Below are 17,380 nucleotides of genomic sequence, written 5' to 3'. Positions count from 1 at the left end.
CGGATCAAATGACGCACACATGTATCAGTACCGTGCGCTGCAAGAGAAAACACTACACCGCAGGACGCCTATGTAGTGTCCCCGCTCAGACGTTTTCGCGGGCGACACAAGCGAGTGCGACGTACCAAGTTCTTTTTCCGCAGCCTGAACACTTCTCCTCGTGACACATTATGCGAACCACCAGAGTCGCGCTGCTCACACTTGCCGCGTCCTGATCGGATTTCCCGTTTTTGCGAACGCCGCCACGCTCCCCTGATTCACGAAGATCAAACCGGCGCTATCGGCTTGCTACACGAATAGCTTCGCGTCACGTTTCGAGACAAAGTTGCGTAACATTTCTCCCACGACTTAGTGTGTTGCAAAAGCTGCGCTTGACCGGCCGGAGTGGCTACTGGACACAGAGATGGGGGCGACGCGCCGCGGTCTGACCAGTGGGCCGGTGACGCCGCACCAAGAAGACAGCGAACACGGGCAGCCCTGAAACGAGCAGGACGCTGCGTAAGTTGGCTGGCAGGTTCTCTCATGAGACTACATGCGGAAGCTGCAGTAGAAGACACCTGCTCTAGTGGTGGCGCCGTATTCCTTGGGAGACGTCACCAGCGAGGCGGGCCTCATCGTGTGGGTGTGCCGGCGCGGGGATTTTCCGACTGTGTTTGCCGCAAGGCAGCGGGGTCTCATATAGCGGAGTAAGCCGCGTACACTTCGAGTACGAAGGTAACACCAGCTGTTGTTTGTGGACGATAACGGCAATGCAGAGAAGGGCAGGGCCCCGCCACTGGTCCGCCGAAGCAACAGGCGCCAGAACCGGGTGACAGGATAACACCCCTTTCTTGTAGCGCTGTGCTTGCGTCTGGTGCGAGCTGTAAACACATGGCGCAGCTCCAGATCGCCGAGCTGTCGGCCGCCAAGCGGCTGCAGGGGTGTGTAGACGCCCCCGCTGGTATTCGACCCGTTTGGTGGACCCCCCACCGGGCGGCTGAAAACGTTTCTGTCGGCAACCGGGAAGTGTGCTGCCACAGGCAGTAGGCCGTAGTCGTCACTATTCGGCCTTTCTTGCAAAATAGTATGCATCGTCTGCTGCAAGGTAATGGGCATGCGACATCACAGGCACACACCGTGGAGCTATGCCAGCTGTTCTTGCCAGTGGGGAGTCCTGCAGTCTTGCTGCGTTGTGTGCACCTGCAGACGGTGACATACAACAACAAAGGAGGTCCCCGCCGTCCCGTGTGACAGCTTGCGAATGCCGCCAATGGTATTTCCTGCTGGGCGCCGTGGCTGCAAGTATTGGCTGTAGAACCAATCAGGCAGAACCCCTTTTGTAAGGAGCCGGGAGTCCCTGCAAGTGCATTGACGGCGGCTGCCGCGCGTGTAGCTAGCCAGGTGATGTCTTAGTTGTGGGAGAGGTTGTCGGACTCGAAAGAAAAACCTAGATCTGATCAAGCGCAATTCCGTTTGTAGCGCGGTTCTTCCTTTCTTTGTTAGAAGTGGCCAGAAACAGCGCTGCAACACCCCGACCAAGCGTCACTTCAACGTGCAAACAAAAGAAAAGGAGCCCTGCTGGCTCCTTTTCTTTTGCAGAGCCCTGCTGGCTGCGTCCTTAGTCAAGAAACTTGCCGCCGGCTCTCGCGACCCCTGTAAACCGCCGAGCAAAACGTGCACACACAGTACAATGGACACGAGCCCACACGTGTCGGAGTAGAAGCTGCCGGCCAGTGGACCGTGCACACGCTGACATTGCCGAGAGTCAGTCGGCGAATTCGGGCAAGTAATTGATGTCATCAAGATCATCTTGCACCTGAGAGGAAGAATTGCACACGAAAAACCATCGGAGATAGTGACGCGGCGGCTTCAGTATAACAACTTGCCGACAAAAAAGCACAGCTTGTGCGAGGGGCGTGTGCGACTACCTGCTGCCGTTCTGACATTGCGGCTCTCGGATTATCACACACGCGCGTAGTTTCTCGGGCCACCTATCCTGGCTTCTGACAGATAGTCTACATTGGCCTCCACAACTTACGGTATGTATCCACACTGTTCGTACTTCCTGGGTCGCAGCTACCTGTTGTAACTGAGCGGCACTACACTCTAGCTCGTCTCAGAAAAGCTGAGGCCGTCCAGATGTACCGCGAACAGTGTGCCAACTGCGAACTGGCCGCATCCCGTGCTGGCTACGTGACAGGGAGGCAGGCTGGGCAGGTATCTGAGCGCGGACGAACCCGCATCTTCGGGTGATTCTCCAAATGAAGAAGCGCTGCCAGTTTCCTGGAGATCGCTGCACACATAAAAGTTATGGGCCGAAAATGCAACAGGCACCTCCAGATCCATGACATTTTTCCACAGACTCCTCCGGGCCCGGCAAAACCAGAGTACCACCACCCGGTTTCTGGACCAGAATCCTTCATGCCCCGTCTACAATTGGCAGTAAGCTCCCGGTCTGCGTCATCTGTAGTGGCGCGTCCATCCTGGCAAAGAAACTCAGCGCAAGGCCTGATGCAGAAAAGCCAAAGCCACTTGCACGATGCTCTACTTTCAGAACGAAGAGGCCTTCTGTTTCTGCACAAGCATGATGCGGATACTTCCGTTGAAAAACCTGTCCGTGCCTTGAACAGGAGGGGGAATGCGTGCTGCTCTGCCTGCTCACCCGCCCACGCTTCGAACAGAGTGGAGCTACTTCAAAACCGAATGACAGAGTGAGTCAGAGCAGCACGACAGCCGCCGCCCCAGCTAACATAACAGAGAACCGGGTGTCACTGAAGGACCTCTTATTGAGCGAAGGCACCTTCGAGGAGAGCGATGCAAGCTATGTAACCAGTCATTGTACATACCGCTCCAGGGTCTCGAGGCATAAGAAACACTCCATTTCTTGTGTAGAGCCGAGGAATCCACGGGGCACACGCTACTGTCACAAAATCCGCACGAAACCATGAGTGTTGAAGATGCTGTCTTTCGTACCTGGCTGAGCGGAAAGGCCACATGAGGAGCAAATATCGAAGGCTACTTGAATGATTGCACCATCGTCACCGATGCGTAGCCGCGACCTCCCAGATTTGTAGTGGTTCAGGAGAGACGCGTAGGCCGCCATTGCAGCATACTGAAGCTACATATAACCGCACCGCAGCACTCCGAGGCTAGTTATTTGAAGGTGAAGAGTCATGCGGAATGACAAAATGTAAGCTGAACTGAAAGGAGAACACTACTCTGGAAGCGTTTACGAGGGCTCGAGCAAAGCCCTGCTACATCTGACATACGAGAAGTGCTGCTGCAACACTCCGCAATCAGCGTCTTCTTCCTTCAGAACCCCGGCGTTTCTAGTGCTAGCACCATGTGCTAGGTCCAGCCTAGCAGTGACAGCATTCTGGTAATCCTGACGCCTCTTTCACTTCGGACAATTCGAGGCCTCTCCCGCTTCACATTCTTCTCTTGGTGGCAAGAGGCCGCGATACGCGGTGAGTTGCGATCACACGCCGGGAGGACAGCGCGGTTCTGCTGATGCCACAGTCAACATTGCCGTGTTGTCACGGGAGAAAGCGCACTGTGGAGAAGCCCCTTGTTGAGAGCCCCAGTTCAAACGTACTGAAAGCACGCCGCAGCTATGTAAGCTGTTTCTGTTACACCTCGAGTGAGGCTGCCAACTCGACACGACTCACCTGAGCATTTGTCTCCCAACTCCTGAATGCCGCTTGAACTGCTGCAGGACGCTCCAGCAAAGCAGAGTCTTCCCTGTGTTGGAGCGGTAGGTCGTTAACCGACTGCACTCCCACAGTTTCAGCGAGTGAAGGTTGACAAAAGGACAAGAACACACACAGGAAGCCATGTAGGTTCTCGCTGTAGAGGACACTTCGACACATACAGCTGTGTACCTCATCTGTTTGGCGTAAGCCATATGACTCGAGGCAAACAGAAGCATTTATGATCACAAACAGGCTAGCCGAAACGGTCAGACGCAAACGACAAGGAGACTCTTGCGTCTCCCAATGGCTCTTCAAGACTCAATGCGTGGTGCACGGCCCGTCCTTGTCTTCCGGTCACAGGCTTCAACTCAAAAAGAGCATGCATGGCACTCCGGCTCCCGAGACGCCTGATCCCTAACAAAGAGATCTCTAGAGTACGCTAGAGGCCTCGGGATGGATCACACAAGGCAGCAGCTGTCAACTATACCTCCAAGAACGACGTTTCCGCATTGTTGAGTAAAAGAATCGCACGGCCTTCCTTGCCTGACACAACCGCCAACATATATGACAACAAACTGCAGAGGTATCATTCATGGAATTACGGAGCCGGCCTTCCTCCGGCGTCCAGCTTCGTACGCACTGCCGTTTCAAAATAAAAGATACACCGTATTAAGTAGCATGCGCGGGTCCAACGGGGGGGTCCCCCCGCTGAGCTCCTACCGTATACCCTGCAGGCCAGTGTCGGACGGCGACATTTCCTTCATATTGGATGTAGAGACTCAGGTATCAAGGAGAGCCTTCAAGGAGCTTCGCCAAGCGAATCAGCTCATAGTCACAACCACAATTAGTAAAGATCACACAGCTATAGAATGAGGGCGAGAAAAGAACTGATGAAACAGAACCCTGGTACTCACCGATCCGGCCGGTGCGTCCGATGCGATGTATATACAGTTCACGTGTTAAAGGTGCGCATACCTGATGTCAACACACAGTACAAGAAGCAGTACGTGTGACGGTGACACTTCCCATGTACATCCAAACTACACTCCAGTCAAGAGAAACACCTCCATCCAGTAAAGCACAAAACGCAGCAAGACTTGCCGATGAGTCGCCATCACAGCCGTCGCATGTGGCGACTTTGTATAGTCAACTGAGCAAACGGGTAGCTTCCTACTACTACACGAGTCTTACACTGCTAGCCTCGAACACGGTAGTACCGTCGTCCATCCCCGCTTTCCTGGAGTGTTTGCGTAAACACCCAGACTCGTCACACGGCTGACCGTATATACATCTCAGCCTCATCAGAGACTTCAGTGTCCCACTGACTTGGTGTATCCCAGGAGAACCGCTGGCTCATTCCTCCGTCACCTGCTGGAGTGGGTCGCCCGACTCTACACACTACAGTGTACGATGGTAGACGGTAGGCTACATCGCAAGGATTACCCGGAAAATTTTAGGCTACGTTGATTGACACCGACACGACGACTCAAAAAGACAAGACGAACCCGTGCGCACCTATCCCTGTACTCGGTTGTGGCGTTATGGATGACTACACCAGAATACCTCTACTATTACTACTGATAGAGGCTGCTAGTTCTCTCTCTTACTCAGCCAGCCAGCTTCTGTGAAAACATCATACTAATCTGAATAGTGTAGTGTAGCTGCCGTTTTTAGAAACGAAGTGTTGGGAGGGAACCGTAGCAGCCTCCACAACGGCGCACAAACAACGCCGAAACAAGTGAAGCTGATTCTTGTTTCTTTCTATGTTTTCTGATGAGGCGGAGTCGTCTAACCAAGGAAAGGTTCTTCAAATCATTCTTCTTCACTACCTGGATGACAAGAGAGACATCAGGATAGTCCACGCCTCTAGCCGAGACGTCCGAAGAAAACAAAACACCTGCATCTCATGTATAAGAAGACAGGGCATGTTAAGTAAGCAGCTAGGCCCAAATATACGGGCACAAGGGGCCAGGCCGTCCCCTCTCTTCCGTGAACAGAGCATAAGGAGAAAGCGAAAAGCGACTGAGTGAGTTCCTGCGGTCACAGTCGAAGAGGAATCAAGCCCTGTAGTCGCTCTGTACAATGTACGGGGGAGGTGGCACGGTAATATGCTGTGGCTACTTTGTCCGTCTGTTCGCAAGTTCCCCGATGTGTGAAAACGATCCTTAACGTGAGATATGAACCTACGAGTAGAATCCTGCCGTTACTATCACCTCAAGAAGGTCCGCAGCGCCTTGGTCCACCCCCAAGTAAAGAGATGGCGAGCGACGCCCACCGTTCCTGGTATATGACAGTCAGAACGGCGCGAACTGCAGTGATAGTGGCCTGTCTCCAGAAATGCAGTAACAGGAACCAAAGCGGTGAGGCGATTTCAAAACAGTCAAGCTACGCATTAGATAATAGACAACGGAGACATCAAACACCCCGCTGCTCGATGGCAGGTCACCGAATGCAGGACAACCCTCTGAAAGCGGGGGAGAACAAACTTGCGTACAGGCGGAAGCAGATGTTCTTGTATTAGTAGTAAACACATGCGCAGCGTCACCTCCTTCTCCTCACCTGCTCGATCAGTACTAAAGCGCATGGCGGTTGTTGCTCTCGCGGAACTCTCCCGCCTTCGGTGAATCTCATACACTCCGATACTGTCGCACAATTCCAACAATAAAGAGCAGAAACAAAACGCCTAATGACAGTCAACCAGAGCAGCCCCTAGCTGTAAAGACTGCTCAGCATAGGAGTCATGGTAACAGAGACATCGGGGATTCGATACGCACGGACTACGAGTGTGAAACCTTCCACGCCAGCGAAACTACACGCGACCTTTGGTTCCGCTTCCCAGATCTCTGTCCTCTCCTTCAGCCACCAAGTGGAAGTCCCCGCCATACGAAGCGAAGAACGATAAGGTAACGCAAACTTGATCCGGTACCGGTAGCTCCTTATCACCAGTTACGACACGTGACAACGACAATTGTTTCGTTTTTCTCGTGCAAACAGCGAAAAGAAGAAGCAAGCATTTCTGCATGAAGGCTACAGGAGCAGAGGTAGCAACAGATGGCTGGCCCCTCCTCCTGTATTTGAAGTGAGTCTCCATCTTACAGCGTCTGCTGCAACGATAGAGATGAAGGCAGAGAGACAGACACTCAAAAACGACGAAGCCGAAGAGAGAAGGATATTCGGGTCACTCGCAAGATTCTTAACGACAGCTGTGGGAATACCCTAGTTTCGAGAATAACATTATTTGAAAATGAGATGCAGCGGAAGCCGCCGCTGTATGCTTAAACCCTAGATGTTAACACACTCAAGAAGGTGCTTGACCCGGCTGAACGGCAAGACCAGTATTCCTCATCACTCCTGAACGCATCCACACGCTGAGAGACCCTCTTCCTTTTCTTATCTAGGATGGTGGAATAGGGCTCCCTATCCGAAGCGCAGCCCCTGCGCATCGTTTCTTGACTGACCAACACAGAACAACAAGGAGAAGACGTGGAGAGTAACTCTGGGCGGGGAGAAAAAGAGAGCGGGAAAACCAAGAAGAAAAGGGAGCAGGAAAGATAAAGCGCCACTCTCGGTAAGGAAGACGGGTGGGAGAAAGGGGAGAGACCGGACTGATGGAGTGAGTGATAGCGGACTGAGGGAGGAAGACAGAGAGTTTCTTACCGGAGCTGCTCACGAAACAAGGCAGCAAAGAAGGCCGTCAAGCGAGCAGTTGGGAAGAAAACTGTTGTGAGTTGAAAGGGATACAAAGGAAACACACATCAAGACTGGTTTGGCGAGGCATCCGAGAAAAGAGAGTTGTGGAAAACCTACGGTATCACGTACCAAGGTGCTGAAGCGGGATACAAAAGATACGCCAATCACACAAACGCATTTGTACTCTCATGCGTAAAGCTGATTGCAAACCATTTACCTGTCCTGACTACGTATCCGGAGCTACCTACACGACCGACGAAGTCACCAGAGGCATTGAGGATAGTCATCGGCGACGTGCCTGGCGTTCTTGCTATGAATCAGACCTCACCTCAGCACCACCATCTGGATGAGCAGTGTGCAGTACGCTCCTAGTGGAGATGAAAGTCTTAGTATTTACCATTACTTTTCGTCCTCTGTAGTCGATATGAACCAGAGGACTTCATATTCGCTCGCGTCCGACCTATGAACTATTGATGACTATGTGTGGCAAATGACAACTAGTTAGGTAACTAGCCAACTACCTGTGCGTCTTCTAGTCATACTCCTCGCTCTTGCTCTGGATCGTAGCCACCGTAGTAGATCGAAAGAGGGGAACCACAACGACCACATAACTGAGTTGCACTCGCCGCACGACTAGTTGAAGAAAACGAGGGTGACAGGGTAATCTGAAATGAGATGTGTCCCTGTGAGTGCGTCTGAAACCCTCAATGTTGCATCGGGGGAACAGCTAGGACGTAAGAATTGTTCTCTAGTCTTTATCACCACGGCTCCCGGAGCTTAAGAAAGGAAGTCAGACGGAAACAACGACGGTCTGTTTTTCGTTGCAAGCATATGAGATAGAATATGCTACTGAATATCAACTGGAACTACCGGCATTGTTTCTACTAGTATCACGGCTCTACTGAGAACGGTGATGAGGTCTAGCTCATTACTGCCAGTACCGCTGTCACACCCTTCCTGCAAACGAGAACAGTAGAGCTAGTCGTCTCTCTCCTTTGTTTCTCCTCGCTTCCCGTCATCACAGTTCACGAGCAATCACTATTCTTCCAGCGATGCCTAGTGCCTAACCTATCTTCACTCACCTGAAGATTCAGTGTAGCCTACGCTCTGGAATCTACCTCCAGGGCTATGCGTAGAACAATACTTCATTGTGTATGGCAGCACAGTAATGCTGTTATTCTTTGGGTCGGCCATGCTTCTAGAGGGGCGTCCCTCTACCTAGTCCACGTTTCTGAGCCTCTGACTTGCCTATGATTTTATAGTTGTATGGGTGTCTGTCAAATTCTTCTCTTAACAGATTGTAGAGAGCTGTCGCCGTCTGAGTCGCAGGGACCACCACCACATTCTGCTCGACGCGTTCATGCGTCGGCTGCTCATTCGTTCCGATACAGTTCTGAAGGAACAAACACACACAATCGTCCTCGTCTGCCCCTGTCCTACCACTCAAGCTGTGTGCCTTTCCCTTATGTATCTGCTCGCACTTGGCTGAATGGATACGCATACGAAGGGACGTCGACAGACGTCTACCGAGTTGCGGAAGTAGAACAATAAACACATTGTTTCCGAGAGACGGGCCACTGCTGCGCACGGTAGCTGCTTGTTTAGCACGCCCGACGAGCCGAAGGACACGCGCGTACTTCCTCAGGGTAGTCTCTTTCATATAGTTAAACAGATAGACTACAGATAGATAGACAGATTTGTGCATGCGCCTAGGGTCCTTCACTCCAGTCCAGACAGAGATCCCCCGCTCTATTCTTCTCTAAACAGGGTGGGAACGGACTATCGACAGAACGGCTAAAAGAGCTTGAATACACCCACGACGACACCGCCGCAAGCTCCGCCCATGCCACAAAGGCAGAGCTGAGCGAAAGACCAAGACAAATTCTCCTGAATATCACTAAGACCCTCCCCGCCCCTCTTCCCTTGTAATGGTGCACCACTACTGCGAGGACTACCCCCTCTCGGCCCTTACCTTGGTGATGTCTACTCAAGCAAGCCTACTCTATCATAATGGTCAAAGCAGAAAACTTCGCCTCATACAAAAAGAGCTCCCTACAGAACAGAAGTGAAGACCACGAGGGCGACAGCACACAAGTACGTGGGGGTGCCCTTCAGCCTGTCCCTCCCCCTCCCTCACTAACAGGAACCGTAGCGCTGTGGCGAGACTTACAATAAAGCGGTAATCCGGTTTGCTGAAGAGGCGCCATGAGAGCTCTGTTGGTCGTCCGCACGACAGAGACGTGCAAACGCAGACACGGTGAAGAAAGAATATTTGGAGGCGGGTTCCGGAGACACGAGAAGAGGTACATCTGAGAGATGCGCCAGGCTTGGGTGGCATGTATAGTGGGCGCGTGGCATGGAAGAAAGGCGGAGGAAAAGCCAGGAAAGTCTTCAGGATCCACTGTCATCCTTCATGAAGTCGCTATCCTCCACAGTCAACTGACCTTGCTTCTCTCCCTCCCAAGCACATGTCTACGCAAATACATATGTATATATACAGATACATACGCACAAATATATAGTTAACTATGGAGAATATCGCGGTGCGGACGTATGAGAAGAGAAGGAACAACAGGCCTGAGAGGAAACGTGGGACACCATTTGTACTGACATCAGGCTTACGGAAAAAAATGAACCATGATCTTCCCATCCGAACAACATGAAGCATCGTGGGCATTCTCATGAGCGAGCCTTCCCTCTCCCGCTTCTAGAACGCAGTTGAGAGGTCTTCTTTTACGTACATATTCTCCGCAAAAAGGTGTCCAGATAGTCCTATAAATATATATATATATATACGTACAATTCTGGAGTGCGTATTTGCCTCCGGTAAATCAGGGGTACGCTTTCGCTTTCCACTGTCACAGAGAAGCCCAACAGGTGCGGGGGGGGCGGGGACGCAAGACTGTTGAAAAAGACGACCCCCCCTGCCTTTCCCCCCGTGAACGCCTCCAAGCACATCAACTGGATCTGAGCCATTAGTCGGCGTGTCGGTCCTATTGCACAGATGGACAAAGAAGTGTTATTCCCTTCTCTTCTTAGAGTTGTACGGTGTGGTTTACCTTTCCGTTGAGAGAAACTTAGAGACGAATACCGCTCTGAGTCACTTACTTCTACAAGTCCCCTCCCGCTTACCTTTGACCTTATCGGTGACCGTCGCAGAGAAGAGAAGAGACTGCCGGCTAGTTCCCCTGGCGTTATTCCGAGGTAAATAAGAAATGATTTGCTTCAGCTCTTCTAAGTGCCCAAGCTCCATCAGTCTGAACAGCAACCACATGGGGGGCCGCCCACGACGAGAAAAATCTCTCTTTTAGAAGGAGTGAGAGACTGTTTGATGCAAAAGAAGAAGTAAAAGAAGGCGACTCCAGGAGACTTCAGACCTCTATTAGCTCTCAACCCTCTCCATCAACGCCGTGAAAAAGGAACCTTGACACCTAGCTGGGAATCACGCAAGACTACTGTGATTGTGCGGTCTCGCCCTAACGAAAACACATGCCACCCCTCCCACGAAATCTGGAGAAGCGTAAAGAAAAACACTTGGTTCACGGCGGGATCGGATCGTCATTCTTTCTTCGGGTGATAGGGCGGGCCACCACCCGAAGAAGATACGACGATTGATCCTTCGGGCTAAATAAGAAGAAACAAAAGACGTTCCAGGGCTGGAAGAGTTAGCCTGGTAGCCTACTGCCCCTTTGTGACCGAAGTTTATAAGCAAACAGTCAGTCTCGCATGCTTTGAGCGTTTGAGTCGATATGCTCTTTTCTGACAGTACCGACGCATAATGTCGTACGTGACTGAATACGAGGCGAGCAGCTTCAGAAAGGATGGGAGCGCGACGCTGGGAAATCATCTAGGCACGCATGAAGAGCTGGACTCGTAAGACCACAGGGCTGAACTGAAACCGTAGAGAATGAACGAACTAGTCAGTTCGGTAGGAATCACATCCAACAAAGACGGCTAAACGTCTTTCTTCAAAGACCAGGAAAAACGGCTGGGCGAACGAATCGTCTCACTTTACCTGTCAGCTTCATCAAGCACAAGAACTTGCAAGTTTTCAAGGAGAACCGAGAATGTAAATGTACTTTCTAGATGATCCAAGAGGCGCCCAGGTGTACAGATAAGAATCTGTGGTCTCTTTCGTTTCAAAAGAAGCTGCAGTACAAGAGAGTTCGAAAAAAGAAAATCCAACGTCAATCTCATGCAAATAGGTACACAGGCGGAATCAACTCCACCTAAGCTAGCCACGCTTCCCAATTCCCTCCCGTAGATTGTGCGAGCCTACGTGATGCTCGGACAGAGACTCCTTGGTGAGGGGAAGCACGGGGGCTAACTGCTTCATCCTTCTCTCCCCCGCCTTTGAACTTCACATGACCGACACCGATATGGAAGTACAGAGGACATCAAATCCAGGAGTACGCAGACAAAGCAAGTGATGACTACCATGCCTTCTTTGCACATACTTCGCCGGCGAAAGAGTTTAGGGCGGCGTCCCCGGGGGATACTCTAGGTAGCTATCGCTCTATCTCGGCTTTTGCTACCCTCTGCCTATCGTGTGTCTTTGCCCTTGTTCACTATAATTAGCTACGTGGATCCTTCTATCCATTCATACATCGAACACTGCGGAAAAGCACCTTGTCGAGAAGCAGGAGACACTGGCGAAAAGACGGCAGGGACTCGCTGATCCCTTGAACCACTGTCACCCACTCCCTGTCGTTCCTGTTGTGAGCGCGTGGTGGAAAACTAAAGGCAGAGATCAGAAAAGAGAGGACAGTTAGTGAAAACAAGTCCGGGGTGTTAGCACACAAGCTCTGTTTCCCGACCAGCCATCGCAAGCATGCTTAGATAGAGCTGAGCCACTCAAAACGCGCTCTGACTAAGAACATGGCTAGGCAAGAAGACCAACCCGACTTCCCAACCAGAGAGAAATACAGACACTTGTACAAGTACAACCTCCCGCCCGCCCCTCTACGTACTTCGTCCGCCTTCCGAGAATTCCCTCCGACAAGCGCAGCTGCCTCAACCGGGACGAAGGTGGTCAGCTGTTCTGCTTCTCGAAGAATCTGAAGACACCATAGGTGGTGTGCTCCGAAAAGAAAATGATCCACCCCGACAATGAGAGCAGTGTGCCGTTCAGAGCCCGGCAGGGGAAGACGAAGAAACTCAATAGACACAGAGAGAGTCATTCGTCGCCCCGATGATTAAGCTATTGTTCGTACAAGAGAAGTCATCATCTCAATGTGCCTTGTCTGGTGTCATCTTAGCCATAGGATGTTGATAACTTAGCAATTTGTCAACTCAGCCATGGCTCCGTACTGTGCTGAGGTGTCTCTCCCTCTTTTCTTGATACTCTCAGTAAAGCCTGTGATGTTGACAGATCATGACAGGAGGAGCAGAACGGAGAGCAGAGGTCTTCTCCACCCCCCTACCTCCGCGATACGGCTGCTACTTGTTTAAGCACTGTAGGCAGACGAGGACTGCATGTGTTGGAGACATGAGAAACACACAACGACGCGTCGCTATCACGACGCATTGCACCTAGTACTGTTGAGATCCTGCTGCTCCGTTCTGTTCATTCATAGACTGCATGCACCGTAGTATGGCTGCAGAATGAATGACTGACCCAGATATACAAAAAATCTGCAGATCATGAGGTGTGCCGTTCTGGTGGAAGAGAGAATGACACACAATCACGAAGGGCGCTTCTACGCTATCACACTTCTTATAACTAAGATCAACGTGAAACCTGAAAGATGAAGCATATGGGGAGAGATGAAGAAGAGCACTGCGTGCTTACAACCGAGATACGAGCTCAGATATTCAACAAGATACAGAGGGAGAAAGCCTGATGACAGGCAACCACGAAATAGCCCGGCTGAAGCCGTTCTTCGTTCTCATGTAAAAGACGGAGAGGGGACCGAGAAAACTGAACTCAAGAAAGGACGTATATTGCATTGCGTGCCTATCAAACCGTCCACCCTATATTTTGTTAACGTGGAGCATAGAGGTACTTGGAAATGGTTTCACTGGGGGTCTATGGCTTCTATGACGTTAATGCCGCATGCACTCTGGTTCTAGAAAGGACAACCGACATGGCTTTTGGTGAGGTGTGGTTGTCGAGTCAAATCAACCGAGAGAGCTCTGTTTTTTTTCGAAAGCTTTCCTCTCCTCTCTTCTTACTTGATTGGCTAGCTCTCGAGTAGGGGCAATGACGAGACCCCCAACTCCACTCGGGGGATGAAGAAGTAGTCGCTCGATGACACACAGGAGAAAACATAAAGTCTTTCCAGTACCTGTCCTCGCTTGGACGAGACAATCACGGCTTGGCTGAGTAATGCGTGGGGATGGTAGCAGATGGTGAGGAAGATCTTGAGAAGTAGAGGATGAGGAGTTCTGGGGAGGAAGGCTAGTAGGAGGAAGGATCTGAAGAAGAGAGACATTGAATAAATAGTACTAATGTGACACGGAGTGTACATACATTCCCTACAGTAGATAGACGCGTAGGGAAGCCCATTGAGACTACGTTAAAGAATAACAGCAGAGAGTGATCGTAACAACTAGCCGGCAAATACACAGCATTTCGGTGTATAGGTGTACTATATGTAGTGAGATATGCATCAGCGGACCAACGTGAATAGATGTCTACGAGGAGGTCTCTTCACAGTTTTTGACCCAGGCCTGTGGCCTGAGAGAAAAACACGAAGGAAGGTACACGATGACAGGTAATCGGGAGGAACGGCTTTATACGGGAAAAGACATGCTCATAAACTCATGGGAGTTTATATACGGGGTTTTGCTTGTGAAGGGGTATGGTAGAATATCACTCGTATGGGTCAAGGAAAGGCACGTGTTGGTAGATGGAGTCGAAGGAGAGAAACAGGAGCAGTCATTGTTTTGTCAGGTACTTGCACGAGGAGAAAGGCAAGGCAGGAGCAGTTCATTCTACCATGCTGTGGTGTATCTACACACTAGAGTTCAATCTATACAGCCGAAGAGCTTCCGACAAACAAATGTGCGAGGGCGAAAGCACTCGAGAATCTGTTAGAAAAAACGCGCGAGTCAGAGCTTAGCTGTTCACCTCCTGCGTCATGTTGGATATGTCTTTACACACTAACACACAGAACACAGCTCTTCACCATCGGACTGTGCCCTGATAGGCATTTAGATAGAATAGAGCTGTTCAGCAGAACAAGAAAGATACAGGAAACCTCCATCTCCACTGTGTGTTCTACGTGGCATGATTCTCAATGCCTAGGTATTCTGTCGGTACAACCACATGGTAGCCAGTACAATAGCACGACTAAAGTATGAACCTGTAACTAATTGCGGGTGTGATTGTTCTTGGCAACTTGCCGTCTTGAGTTAGTCTGGTGTCATGATCTTTCGTCGCTGGCTCTTCGGGAGGTCTTCACTCGGAAGAAAGAGATGAACAGCTTTCTCTCTCGCCTCCCGCCATCAACGTTACTTACTACACATGGCCTGTGTGCGACTGTCTGCCTCGCAGTCATTGGATCGTAACCCAGAGAGCGACCATCGCGACGAAGAGCGAATGAAAGCATCGCCTGTGCTTCTGATTTCACTCTTTCGTGGTCTAAGGCCTATCCAGTCCTACTGACGTACCTCCATGGCATTGCATGCTGCTGGCTCTATGAAAAGGATTGAAGAGAAGTGAGATAAAAAGCAAAAGTTAACCTAGAAATGAAACGTCCCGTCCCTTTCTTTATCTTACTTGTGGTAGTAGAAACGTCTGTTCTTCTGTTAGTTCGTTATATCCCAGGAGAGACCTGACAGCTCTGTAAGTTCCGTCGGAAATGTAGCCTAAGCGTAATAGCTCATGAAACCTTAGCTTTCTCCTCGTCTCCCTCTTATTCTCCCCTCCTTCTCCTCCACCTTCGCCATGCCCCTGTCCCTCTGCATTCTTATGTCTCTGATTCGGCGACACCGTCGCATGACTCTCTTCTTTTTCTCCTTTGCTACTAGGGTGGGTAGGAGTGAGCTGCCCCAACTGAGGGATCGAAGAAGCAGAAGAAAAACCTAAGTCAGAGATATAACTATATAGAAGACAAGACGGCGTAGAAGAAGACAATTTCGGAGTCCGAGGAGAACATAGAGAGAGAAGAAGAGAACTAAAGGGAGCTCCAACCTGAGCAGCACCGATACGATGATACGATTGTCGTGGTTCGTGAAAGGAAAACGAAGAAGCCGAACAGGGAGAAGAAGGAGAGGACGAAGAAGCAGACGATGCATGGCTTTGTACAGACTGGAAGCGATAGATGGGACAAGAAGATGAGACTTCACTATGAAAAGACAAACGCGCGGAGAACATTGCCGAAGAAGGTTGATCTTTTCTATCATTGTGGTACGCATCCTGGTGAAGGGAAGCGCACTGGATGTACTGCAAGGACGAATTAGCACAGGATGAGAGGGAGGAAAAAGCAGAGGTACCAACATAGTTGCATCTTGTATCGATCACGAAAGAACACGAAGAGACAATCGATGGTAGAGGCGCCGAAAGAAAAAGACATCTTGGTATTGTGTGGTGACGGTGAGGGTGATACGAAGAACGGCTTTGAGGAAATTCCTCGGAAAAACACGTCTGCAGAGACGGATGAACAGGCAAGTCGCTTGTGGAAGCTTCAGAACTTGCTACCTGTCTTCTTGCCGCATGAAAGATCCGTCTCAGGAACACTCTTCCAGACTCCCACCTTCTCTTTACCTCTCCACGAGAACGAAGCCCCAAAGGAGGTAAAAGAGAAGGGATGACTGGAGGGAGACGTCCAAGTCTGGATGGTGCCATGGTGATAGAGGGGGCAATGCGACCCTCACAAGTCTCTCATGCAAAAGCTGGATAAAGACAAAGAGAAGTCGGAGAGACAGACTTAGAGAATTATATAACTGGGGACCACTAAACAAAAAAATCCATTAAGGGTAGAGGCGTCCTTTAGATGGCTCCTTCCGGTTAAGCTCCATCATCCATTGAGACCTGGCAGAGGGACGCTTCAGTGTAACTTCACGCGTAAGAAAATATGTACTTACACATGGGTAGTTCGTGTCTGTTGAGTAAGGAGAGCGCCTTCCTTGAGAATGAACGAAGATTTCATAGTACTTCCAGCCGTCGATTTTGCAGGTTTTCATGAAGGATAACGGTGGGATAGGACTGCAGCGTTTAGTATCTCCGTTGAAGTAATGTGCGTGTCGTGTGGTTCTTCTTACTTCTGATCTTTCTGTATCCGAGTGAGTGAAACTTCCTTCACTCTCCCACCGTCCTGTATGAACTGCGAGGCTCCGGCGAGGGCATCCCTGGAGGGCTCGGAGGAAGGAAGGAGCTGTCTGCTGCGTCGTGGCCAGCTTCCTCACCGTTGTCTTCACCGGTCAAAACTGCCCAGCTGAGAGTACGGAGAGGACACCGACTAAAGAAAGGAAAACAAGACAAGCGGGAGAGCCGGGATGCAGTCCGGGTAGCAAAATGTTTAGCGCTCTCGGTTCGTGTGACCCAGTTCTCAAACTGCCACGACAGAGAGGTACCCCTGCATCTAGGGAGACGTCTCCTCGAGGCGTGAGAATCGACATCTGAGGACCATCCTACGAGTTTTCCAAGTCGTTACTCATCGTGAGCACTACTGGGCTGAACATACGCTCCGGCTATTTTCTTACCAAATAGGGATGCTTGGGCAAGGGTTCCTTGTAGTTGCGATGAACCAAAGAAGACAAGATGCGTAAGAGTTGAATGGTGTGTCACCGTAACTGTCCACAAACCTCGCATGCGATTTGGTAGGCCACACGGGGTCCGTCGGCTTTTGCTTCCAGAATAATAACTTCAGTACCAGCACTGCGAGATGCCTATTCGTTCGTCGTTCAGTTTTGTAAAAACACTGCGTGTCAAAGAGTGCTGTGCGCGTCGCTGTTGGCTTTCCTGACTGAAACAGTCGCTGCTTCTGTTGTCGACCTGAAGCACCCCAATGCTGAGACGGAGACTGAAAGGTTGCCGCAAGAACTTAAGTCAAGTCGATCCAGTCTGTTCATGA

The 17,380-nt window shown here is 50.7% G+C and overlaps 1 protein-coding gene across 1 annotated transcript; it reads right to left on the bottom strand.

Moving 5' to 3' along the window:
- Window positions 1-1,691: 1,691 nt before the first annotated feature.
- On the bottom strand, window positions 1,692-17,131 carry CSUI_006429 (dead deah box helicase domain-containing protein). Its single transcript, XM_068066589.1, has 17 exons — window positions 17,010-17,131; window positions 15,085-16,765; window positions 13,536-13,778; window positions 12,332-12,418; window positions 11,377-11,510; window positions 10,494-10,618; window positions 9,532-9,575; window positions 8,610-8,754; window positions 7,329-7,389; window positions 6,231-6,313; window positions 5,501-5,574; window positions 4,586-4,646; window positions 4,134-4,214; window positions 3,648-3,825; window positions 2,953-3,097; window positions 2,169-2,272; window positions 1,692-1,795 (listed from the first exon to the last, which is right to left on the bottom strand). Exons 2-13 carry the CDS (start codon window positions 16,150-16,152, stop codon window positions 4,153-4,155), a joined length of 2,187 nt encoding a protein of 728 aa, XP_067921430.1. The 5' UTR covers window positions 16,153-16,765; window positions 17,010-17,131; the 3' UTR covers window positions 1,692-1,795; window positions 2,169-2,272; window positions 2,953-3,097; window positions 3,648-3,825; window positions 4,134-4,152.
- Window positions 17,132-17,380: the final 249 nt, after the last annotated feature.

This window comes from Cystoisospora suis (genome assembly GCF_002600585.1).
Source record: "Cystoisospora suis strain Wien I chromosome Unknown contig_3259, whole genome shotgun sequence".
NCBI classification, from domain to species: Eukaryota; Apicomplexa; class Conoidasida; order Eucoccidiorida; family Sarcocystidae; genus Cystoisospora; species Cystoisospora suis.
Note: the sequence above shows the minus strand (reverse complement) of the source record. Positions and strands in the feature narration are given on the sequence as shown.